The 11,468-nt window shown below is 43.1% G+C and overlaps 1 protein-coding gene across 2 annotated transcripts in view; it reads left to right on the top strand.

Moving 5' to 3' along the window:
* The first annotated feature begins 3,941 nt into the window (after nt 1-3,941).
* Adamts3 (ADAM metallopeptidase with thrombospondin type 1 motif 3) overlaps nt 3,942-11,468 on the top strand; it is a 397,838-nt gene continuing 390,311 nt past the window's right edge. For both annotated transcript variants that reach the window (XM_023706787.1, XM_023706786.1), the window contains exons 1-2: nt 3,942-4,179; nt 4,661-4,688. In XM_023706787.1, coding sequence (XP_023562555.1) covers nt 4,111-4,179; nt 4,661-4,688 — 97 coding nt within the window. In that variant the 5' untranslated portion in view covers nt 3,942-4,110. The remainder of the gene's footprint in view (nt 4,180-4,660; nt 4,689-11,468) is intronic.

The following is an 11,468-nucleotide window of genomic DNA, read 5'->3' as shown; positions in this document are numbered from 1 at the left end:
GCTGTGCCACACACTCACTGCACCTGGGCTAGGACTGTCAACTAGATATTGAATAGGGCTTTTCCATCTTTAATTTCTTGATGTTTATACTCATGAAGTTGCAAAGTGTTTTAATATTTCAGGGGACTTCTGAAAAAACAGATCCAAATTAGAAATAGATTAATCACTGACAGGATAAAGAAGAAATGCTACTAATTTCATTCTATCAAGTTGAGAGAGTGCAAATTCATTCCCTCATTTAGTCAACAAATATTCCCAGTATATCCTATGTGCCAGGATTGTGAAAGTTCAGTATCCTAACTCCACGCTAAATGAAAGCCTTGGTTAAAAAGGAAGAGAAAACAAAAGAAAACAAAACAAAAAGTTAGGAGTAATGTGTACACAGTATGCTTAATTCTTTGACAGTGAAAAACATTTAAAAAGAAGGGTAGAATATGAAAGGAGAAGTGGGCTTGAGGAAAATTTCTGTCCTTATTGAGTGAAAACACTCAGTTCTTTCTGTGCTACTGCAGCTCCATATCTTCTGTGGTGAGTCCTAATGGATCTGTCCTGGAAGACACAGAGGCAGAAGCTGAGGATAATGGTCAATAGGCCCTGCTTTTCTCTCACAGTGGCAGACCCTGGGCACCTGCTCTGACATTCCTTTGTGCTAGTTCTAGATGTCATGAATCCCAGAACCTAGAATAAAGCTCATTTGCAGACAGGGGAAGAACAGACATAATTTTGCCTGGATATGCTGAGGATGTACTAACCTCTGCAATTTTTGCACCAGGGAAATTATGCTAGACTTTGGACATTAATGCAATTACTTCAGAAAGTTTATAAATTTAAACACATTAAATTTGAAAGAACACATACTACAACATGAGGTCAGTATACTTATGCATCCCCTGTCATAGGACATTCTTGGTTTGTGGACAGGAAGAGGAAAGATGTCACACCTGAAACACCTGAGCCCTCGTACACATGGAAGGGGAGGGATCAATTTGTGAAAGGTACACAGTAATTCTGTCTTTAACTTCTGGCATTATCTCTGTGGAAATTAGGTTCCTCTTTTTTTTCTGTGTGTGTGTGTGTGTGTGGCCTGGCTCAGCCTCCCCTGGGGGTGGGGATGGTGCAGCATTCAGTGCTGGGGATTGAACCATGGTCCCTGTGCTTGCCTAAGCTTACCTAAGCAGGTGATTTAGACCACTGAGCTATCTTGTTGGCCCTTTTTCCTCTTTTTTAGAAATTGCCATACTTCATTCCCAGTGAAACATCTGTAAGCATATCATCATTTCTATCCAAATAAAGATACATGAAACCCTCAAACATCTCAAAAACTTGCTTAGCTATTTACATGTACGTTTATGACATTTTCACCTAAGTTTCGTAAACACAGTATTATTAAATAGATTTTAGAGTTCAGAAAAGTAAGGCTGAATCTGCATGTTAATAGAATCTAACTCAAAGTTCATCTCACTGTAATAACTGGATTTGTAGTGGCAACTTTCCAGGAAGATAAAGCATGAAGACAAAACATTCTGGAGTTGTGTAAGTATGGGACTGAAGTACCTACATCCGCAGACTCACAACGCACTTGTGATATCAAAGTCCCTGTGTAGTCTGAAATGAAGAGATCCATTTCATTGTAAATGAATATTTCACAAATTTAATTAATAGTTTGAAAATTTTTTCTCCAGTAAAACAAACCAGGGACCAAACCACAGAGAAATATTGTGTTACAGTTCACTGGGAAAATTTTATTAATTAGAAGTCAAAATATAAACCTGACTATATACTCTAAAATTCATGTTTGTTACAGTGAAAGCCTGGGCTAACTGGGTTATAAATTCAAATAAATGAACCCTCACTCGTATCTGGAGAAAAGAAAATGAATAGGGAGAAATTATGAGGTGTGTTGCATTCAATGGTATAGAAATGGTACTGGCTTATAAAATCTGTACTGAATCACAGTGTAAATGGGATTCCTTACATGTCCATGCCAAACTTGCTGAAACCATCATTTTCCTATAAGCCTTGCAAACTGCTTGTTTGGCTTGGGTGTAGGTGGTAACAAATGTCTGTATGTCGTAAAACTAATACATACAGGACTTCTATGGCACTGTGGCTAAATACGTTCCAATTACTGAAAAAATTTTTACAGGTGAAATATAAAGAAGAAACCAAGATAAAGATTTGTCAAGTTCAGGTGCTGATAGGAATGATTATAGGAGCTCCAAATGATATAAAGGGATCTTACAACTCACAATCCAATAGTTCTCCAATTCATTGAGTTCATGTTCCCCAAATTCAAAGAATAAATTGAAAGGAACAGCAGAGGTCAAGAGTAGGAAATACTTATTGAGCAGGAGAAAGAGGGGTGCCAAATGGGTTGCCAAGGACCCCACTTTTTAGTGAAAGTGTATACAGCTTGTTACAGCTATGATCAACCTATAAGATTACAAGCACAGTAGTTTAGGTATATTCACCCAGTGGGGAAGCAGATCACATAATAAGTGCACATGGAAAGAACAAAGGAATTCTCAGGAAGAAATGAGTCTGAGGGTGTTGGTCACCCACCCAGTCACCAATGTCTATCGAGACTTTATTAGACCAGGTATTACCACTTATTTTAGGCCTGGTCCTTCTGTCTATCTTGAAGCCTGGCCACAGCTGTAATGAGTTTTCATCTCTGCACTCTCTGGAGGGTCCAGCCCTGTCTGACTGCTTCCAGAACATTTCCTTGTAATTTAGCTGTCTATAATAATAAGGCCTGAAACCTTGGTCTTTTGATTTGTACTCTAGTTTTCTTTTACTTGTTGGTGTATTGGTAAAACTTATGTATAGCATGTTTAGGGGATCTTTTTAAGGGATAAGAAAACCAGGTGACAATTTTAGCAAATCATTCCTAGATAGCAAGTCAGTTACAGCTTAACTTGAAGGAAAAAGTAATTTAGACATACTTCAACGCTGGGGTCTAATCCCAATTCCAACTAATAAACCAGTACATTTTGCTATTAGGCAGGGCCACTTAATTGTCTGGTTTCTCATGTGTGCATTTAAACGTCCGAGGCACACAGTTTCCAGAGCATTCAGCAGCTAACACGTGAGTGAACACAGATCTTGAACTGTGTAAGCAATACACACAGCTTTTACTTTAGCTCTCTAGGAATAAACAGTGCATCAGGTACAGGAAACCCACTGAAACTTGCTGCTTTTACAAAAGAACTGGGGACCAGCTCTCAGCAAAATTAGTAAAATGCTTCTAGTTTGTCCTTTCAGGGACCCCCCTTTGGCTGTTAAGGCTTAGTCCAGAAGGTCACACCTCTACCTGCGGGGCTCCCGTCTGGCGGGCCTGGGGCTAGGAGCCTTTCGGAGTCGCCCCAAGAGGAGTGCTGCGCCCCGAGAGAAGTGCTGTGGCTCTTGGGTCGGCGTTACCTCCTTCCGGGCAAACCTGGGCCACGGGACAGAAATCATTCGATAACTTAATCTCGGTAGGAGCAGAGCGCGCGGAGGCCTGGGCGCCCTGCGATAAACCGAGACATCCGGCGGAGTGGGGAGCGGACCGCAAACCCAGCGCCCACCCAGTGGCTCGCCGTAAACAGGGGCGGAGGGAGCTTGCTTCTCCCGGCCCAGGCAGCCGTGGGGCGGAGGGAGAGTCGCCGTCCTCCGAGGGGTGCAGGGCCCCGGCTGTCCTCAGCCCAAAGCAGGCGAGAAGCAGCGGCGCGCGTGACGTGGGCGGCAGGAGGGGCGGGCGAGCTGCCAGAGGAGCCCCCCTTCCGCGCGTGCTGCGCCCCCGCCTCCCCGCGTGTCCCCTCCCCCTCCCTGCTTCCCCTCCCTTCTTCCTCCTCCCCCGCCCTCCCCTCTTTCCCCTCCCCCACCCCTCCCCCGCTCGGCTCGCGGCTCTCGCGCCCGCCCGGTTGCGGCGCCCAGCAAGAGCCGCCGCGCAGCCCGTACCTTCCCGCCCCAAGCGAGCGGCGCCGCCAGCTCCAACTTCTCCCGGATCCGAGCTGAGCGGGGCGGCACGCCAGGGACACGGGTTGATTGTGTATTTTCGCCGCCTCTTTTTTAAAGAAACTTATCGGGGCGGCCGGGGCGTCGCGCCCGCACCTGGAGGCGACGCCCGGGATGGTGCTGCGGTCGCTCTGGTGGGTCGCGGCCGTGCTGGCGGAGATCGGGGCCCCAGCGGTCGGACTGGTGAGTGCGGGCCCGGCGCTGACAGCGGGGCACACGCGGTACAGCCGGCCGGCCGGGTGCCGCCGGTGCCGTGGGCCGGGAGCGGGCAGGGCGGCTCGGAGCGCCGGTCCAGGCTGACCAGGGCAGTGTGGGGAGGGCGGCGACCCCTGGCGTCGCGGCCCCGTTTAAGGCTTCATTCTAGCCTGTTTCAGTGAGGAGGCTGCTCTAATCCTGACCCAGGACGGGAGTTCTCCGAAAAGACTACGAATGCTAGCATTTCGAACACTAAATTACAATTAAAACTGCAGACGACTCCCTCCACCGAATGGCTTCTGAGTTGGCCATCGCTCCTGTCACACAGCGCCAGCGACGAGGCACAGCAGGCACTGGCCAGGCTCCTGATGAGCAGCTCCCGACAAGCTCGTGGTAGAAATAAGACGCAGGTAGTGATAAGACGAAACCCAGTAACTGTGTCTTTTTTTCACTCCCTTCTCCTTTCCAGGCTGGTCGAGAAGAAATGGTGCAAATAGGTAAGCCTCGTTCTCAGATGTCATCTTATTTTAGCTCAAAGTGGGGAATGAAGGAAGCAAAGTAAGGAGTTCTGAAATTTTTCCTATAGGTGGTTACAAAACAAAACAAAACAATGCAAAACAACAGTCCAGGAACATTTCTGTTCCCTTTCTAGAGGAGAGTCTCGTTGTCAGGCTAAGTTACAGTGATGTCAGTTTCGTCCCAGCAGCTAGACTTGTAGCCGTCTATTTTTGCCCTGTATCAGCTCTGGTGTGCACGTGGTGGGGCAGAGGATCTGGAAGGTTTGGAGATGCATAAAGCCATCTAGTTCTGTAGCATTGGTAGGAGCAGATCTGATTAGCACAGAATGCAAGTTATAAGAGTGCTATGGAGAAAAGAGGAAAAATGCAGTATAGAGAGTAGAATTTTTTCCTTTAAAATTTTACTGTTTTCAGTAAAACCCCTTCCATGACTTCTTAGTCTATCTGCTTGAGATTAACCATTGATTATGTAAGGCAGTATTAGTATCTTTTGCAAATAGTACTTAAAACCGCAGTATTGGTGTTTTGGGGATTATTATTCCCATTTTCTAGGTGAAAAGACTAAGGTTCAGAGAGTGTTTTGTAAGAGATCACTCCCAATTTCTTTTGAATACGGAGACTGCAAGTCATCTGTCAATAAGCTAGCTTATACTGAACTTTTTAATGCACACTTTATTTGAATTATTGTAAAAGATAATTATTTTTCACAGTATTTTTCTCTGTAAGTGCTGTATTTTTGTCAAGTGCTACTATAGTCATCTTTTGGGAGAAAATGTTTTATTGCTATTACTGTACAGTTACAAAACATCCACCATTTATTAAATGCTAGACACAAGGTTAATCAGTGTGTGTGCCTATGTTACCTGATTTCCACAGCATGCTCAGAGCTAGGTACTAGAGCATCTGTTGTAGGGAAGAGGACAGTGAAACCTGAGAGGTTACAGCTGTTTATGCAGCAGGTAGCAGATCTGTGCCTGTCACCTGATGGCACAAACCTGGATCCAGGCCTTGAGATGTACCAGAGAACTCATGGGATCAGGTGGTTTATGTCCTGATAAACTAAGAGTAAGTTGAAGCTGTTGAAGTCAAGCATGTACTCAATAATTCTGACCACCTTCACGAGTTAGCTTGGCACACAGTGTGCTGCTCTCCATGCTGGTGTGGTCCTGCTGGACAAGAGATAAGGCTCTTGATGCTGCTCAGCAGTAGGCATTGGCCTCATGGACCACTGGTGATGCCCATATTGCTAACTGGGGAAGGATCCAGGTTCCAAGTAGAGGTGCAGTTTCTGCTGAGTCTGTCTCACTCAGTGTCACACTGAAGTTGGGAAACCATCTGTGCATGCAGTGTGCTGTCCAGGGTATATGTTGAAATGCCGATCAAAAAGTCATTTTATTCAACTGCTTAGAGGTGCTATTTGATGAATGATAAATTAGGAGGGAATGGCTGGCTAAATAGCTCAGTAGATTAAAGCACCTGCAACCAGAGCAGGGGCCAGGGGTTTGATTCGGGCCTGCCGTGCCAGCCCCACCTCCCCAGGGTGTGCTGAGATGGCGATTGAGATTGGGTGTGGTGGCACACACCTGTAATCCCAGCACTTGGGAGGTTGTAAACAGGAGAATCACTATGAGTCTGATCTAGTAGTGAGACCTTGAACACCCTGTAGACCCTTCCTTAAAATACGAAAAGAAAAAAAAGAATAAGAGGGAACGAACAATGCTAGATTTTATTTATATTCACGGAACCACTAATTTGCTAGAGAAATTCCAGAGTTCTGCAGTTGCTGAATAATTTGATATCTGAGAAAGTGAACAATTTGTTAAGAAACTGCAATTGTTTAGAAGTTAGATTAAAAAAATCTGTCAAAATACAGTGTGAGCTTGTTGGCTCCCTTGTGATGCTTGTGAGCATGGCACCAGTGGCTGCATGGGTGAACACAGCATTAATATTGTCTTGCCTCCCTCCTGCCACCTTCCTGGCACTGTGCCAGAGAATAGTGACCATCCTCCTCTTCTCACAGGGCTTGGCAGTTTTGCTAGTTTGCTGGCATCTTGGTGCACGAACTTAATTTTCTCCATGAATCTGGTTGGAAGCTGAATTGGGTGAGAACTGAATCGAATTCCTCATGAGGTCAGCATTGAATGTAACCACTGAATTTGATTCAGTTCTTGTCCAGTTTGGTTTCTGACTAAGATTTCAGAGAGAATTAAGTTAAGAAACTGAGATGACACTTTTTTTTTTTAAATGGTATTACAAAATTTATACTCTGTTGTATCTCACTTAGGATAGCTTTTTTTTTTTTTTTTTTTTTTTTTTTTTTTTCTATAATTAGGACAGGGTTTCTGGGATCTACAGGGTCTCACTAAATAGATCGGACTTGTAGTGATTCTCCTGTTTTCAGCCTCCCAAGTGTTGAGATTACAAGCATGCTGCCATGCCCAGTCTCAATCACAGTCTTTGTGCGCCCCTGGTGGTGGGGCTGGCTTGGCAGGCCAGGGGATGGAGCCTTGGCTGCCGCGTCTGCCTAAGCAGGTGCTTTAGTCCACTGAACTATCAGGCTGGCCCTGGGTACATGTTTTTAAAATATATCTCCTGTACGTTGGCGCTGAAATAAGACTTTTGTGTAGGGTATTGCCAGTGAGATGGGCTGTGCAGGGCAAAGTTCTTGTGGGGTATCACACACTTTTTTTCCCTCAGCCAGTGGCGAGGTGGCATGTGGGGAAGTAGGATCCCCTCTAGAGAAAGTGGAAAACTAGATCTTCAACCAATTCCTACCTCTTTAGTCAGCCAGAGAGGAGCTGTGTACTTCCCTAGACTCATACTTTAATAAATATCCATGGCTCTGGGTGGCGGGAAGCTGAGAGACTAAGAGACTGATATTAATTCGTTTCCTGAGACCATTGACCTATTTCTTTGTATGTCAGGGAGTTTCTTCATTTCTGACTCAGCGCATGGCCTTAGTGAGATTCTAGGGTAATTGTGGGCTGCTGGCTGGCCTGATTGGGTTAAGAGGCTTGTGCTGTGACACATCTGGCATAGGAAATAATCATAGTTTTGTAGAAATTGGAAAATATGAAAAAGAATTCCAAGTCCTTCTGTCTCATAAAGTCACTTTTGAAACTGCCAGAGTATCTGTTGAGGAAGGGTCACCGTCATGGTTCAGAGAAAGCTGTTGAGGCAACTTCTGTGACCTGAGCTCTTCCCTTGGTGTCACTCCAGGCCACTCCTCTTCCCTGTAGCCAGAGATGATGGATAGGTGAGCTTCCTTGATTTAGCTCCCAGTCCTCACTTGCATGACCACTGTTACTGTTAAATGTGTCCAGCTTCTTAGATGAAGACATGGTGCATAGTCTGTCATCTACCATCAAGAAAGATCTCTGTGTCTGAAATACTGCTTTCTGTTGTTTTATTGCTTTCTTAACATTGTATTGAATACTTATATTCTGTTTCTGTATGTTTTCCAGACTTTTGATGATCAAATCCCCAACAAACATCTTTTAATTCACAGGCTGTGTTTTCTATGTAATAATTACTTGTTCTGTATATTTTAGTTAATTTTTCATCTCATTACCAACTCCTTTTGGACTTCACTTTAATCTCTTGCTACTGAGAAACTGTAATTTTTTTCTCAAGGTGTCCATTTCCAGCCATAATGAATATTGCTGCAGTGTTCTACCTGGGTCATTACTCATATCACAATTGACTCCTTAAGGAGTGGGCCTGCAAGTTGGTTACTGAGTAAAAACAAGTGAACAGGCTACATTTTTGACAAGTCGCTTTAGAAAATATTTGTGTGGCATCAGCTCCCTCTGGTAATATAAGAAAGTATTGATTTTAAGCTTTTAGCTAAGAATAATTATGGCTTTGTTCTTGATCTTTGAATATTACATTTTACTATTCTACAGTTTCTGAAAGATGCAGTGAATTCATTATTCTAGTCCTCAGAACTCCAGTAAATATGAACAATCACATGAATGCTTTTGTAATTTTATTAGAAGTGTAAGAAGATTCATTTACCTCATAGAAGAGAATTTGAGAATTACATATTTTTAAAAATAGCCTGGTGTGGGAAGGTTCCTAGCAGAGGGACTCTGTGCCCGCATATAATTTATCCATCCTGATTTCCCAAGTGTGCCTGCATGACTTCATCTCCAGGGCTTTGCTTGCTAAGTGGAAGATCTGGAGAGGTTCTGTGGGAAAATGTCAGTCTCCTGTTTATAAAAATGATTGCCACAAATTCATCATGCTGAACCTTCATGTGAACGGCATGAAATAATTTATTTTATTCTTGAAATGACACTTTCAGAAAGTTGTAGAAGATAACATAAGACTAAACATGAAGCATCAATCATTCTGTTCTTAAATACTAAATCACTGGTTACAGTATTTATCATGTTCAATAAAGTGTATTTTCGTATATGCACACACATAAAAAGAAAGAAATGACTGAAATAATTATAAGCTGGAATTCTCTTTCCATGTAAAAACCTTACTTTCACATGTATGGCCCGCTCCCTGATCTAAAATAAGAGAGTCTCAGCTGTACCCTCTGAGACTTTTGCTCTACCACTTCCTAGCTGATGACATTAAACTTGTCCAAGTGTCACTGTTAACAGAACCTAGACAGAAAACCATTACTGTGTAGAGTTTTGATGCTTCTTTGAGGATTCATAAAGTGCTGGTCCATGGTAAAGCAAGCTGGGTTAATAGTTGTGTGCCTCAGAACTGTTCCTTTTTTCCCCAATGAAACACTTCTATGCATGCAGAGACATTTCATTCTGATTCCTGTGTTTTAGATAGGTGGTCTTGCCACCATGAATTTTCAGGAATTTAATTTACTGTACTCTGGAACTTGTAAAACTAAAGCTATGTAGCTTACTGTGTGCTAGCACAGGGCAGGGTCTGTTTGTACGTATTACCTGCATGCCCACGTGCCTGTGTAGCATGACTTAATTCATTGGGTTATTGCAGTTCAGAGCGAGGATACTGAGTGGAAAGAGTGCAGAACTCCAGATGGGTTCCATACCAACTACATTTTATTTGTGTACATTGATATTCCCAAGGGCTTTTGACTAGAAGTGTTTCTGATTTGAGAATGGTTTGGATTCTGGAATATGTGTGTAGGTTTTACCAGTCAAAATCCTTAATCTGAAAATTGAGAATCTCAAAAGCCACACACTGGTATTTTCTGATTATCACATCAGTGTTCAATGTTTTAGGTGTAAGAGCATATCCAACTACGGATTTTCAGATCTGGGATGCTCAAGCTGTATTTGGCACTGTTCTTTTTCTTTTATCATTTGGTATTGGGGATCAAACTTGTGACCCTGTGCTTACCAGGCAGACACTTATGCCACTGAGCTATCTTCTCCAGCCCACTCTTACTTCTTTTTATCTTAAAATTTTCTTCTGATTTCACTGAAAGTTCCTGTATTTAGTCACAGCTATTTTTTGGATAAAAGTGTCAGAAATGTAGTTCATACAAATTGACAAGGATTAAGGGAATCCAAGTTAGGTGTAGCTGAATCCAGAGTCCCAGTCTTCAGTGGAGGCCTACCTCCCCTCCTCCATCTTCCTTTCACTCCTCTCCCTTGTTAATCCTGTGTTTTCCTCATGGAGCCTCTGTACTTTTATTTTTCAATAAAGGTTAGATTGGCCTTCATCAACAGGCATCTCTGGGCTCTTTCCGCTTTTCACTTCACTTCACTTCACTTCACTTCACTTCACTTCACTTCACTTCACTTCACTTCACTTCACAGAACACCTTTCTCTTAAGATAGCTCTAGTATGCTTCCTGGTAGTTGCAGGCACATCCTTGAACCAGTCACTGTTAACAGGGCTGGTGGTGCCTGACATACAGGACAGTTGGCTGCTTAGGACAGCACCCTGGAGGGAAATAGAGGGGCAGATGAGGAGGGAGCAGGAGTTTGTGTTTAGGCATCCCCACCAGGAAGGCTCCAGCATAAGGGGTGGGAAGTGGTAGCGGTGGTAAAGAATAATGATCCACGACATGGCTGACATATACTCTTGGGGTCAGCGAGTGTGTTGGGTTACATGGTGAATGGGGATTAAGTTGGAGAACAGAATTAATTTTGTTAATCAAGTGATCTTAAAATAGAACAATCACCCTGGACTAGCTGTGTGGTTGTCTTTATAAGTGAAAGAGTGAGGTAAAAGAGAACTGGACAAAGGGCATCATAGAGACTGTGGCTTTCAGGACAGCTGTCTCAGACTTTTGACCTTTGGTGGTGTTGTAAGGCACCATACCTAGGGTGATTTGTTATAGGATTAATGGAAAACTGATACAGGGTTGAGTAAACTGTCATGGTTTCTCATTCTTTGGTCAAACTGTAAGCCAGAATACATAGATTTGGAAAATACACTTATCACAAGTCAAGTTTCAGTGAAAACCTGTAAGAATACTCTCCATATGTTTTAATTTACTTAGCCTTTGTTTCAGGAAAGATGTTTATTTTTGTGGCTTTCTACTCTAGAGCCAATACTAATCTTTAAAAATCCTATCCCTCAAAATAATGGAAACGGTAAGAAATATTTATTTGTAGAATACTTAGCATAGTTTTAGAGTCTAAAAATTCTGATGATGACAGATATAATCAATAGAAGCACTTCTTCCAAAGCTAAGATTGTAATGTTTAAATTCTTACATTTGAGTCTTCCTTAAACATGCAAACTTCTTGTGCTGTTATTGTGTTATTCAGGCATTTGGAGTTGTGGCAAACAAAACACTTAAGTATTTCT

Source organism: Octodon degus, unplaced genomic scaffold (genome assembly GCF_000260255.1).
Source record: "Octodon degus isolate 3935 unplaced genomic scaffold, OctDeg1.0 scaffold00269, whole genome shotgun sequence".
Classification (NCBI taxonomy): Eukaryota; Metazoa; Chordata; class Mammalia; order Rodentia; family Octodontidae; genus Octodon; species Octodon degus.
Note: the sequence above shows the minus strand (reverse complement) of the source record. Positions and strands in the feature narration are given on the sequence as shown.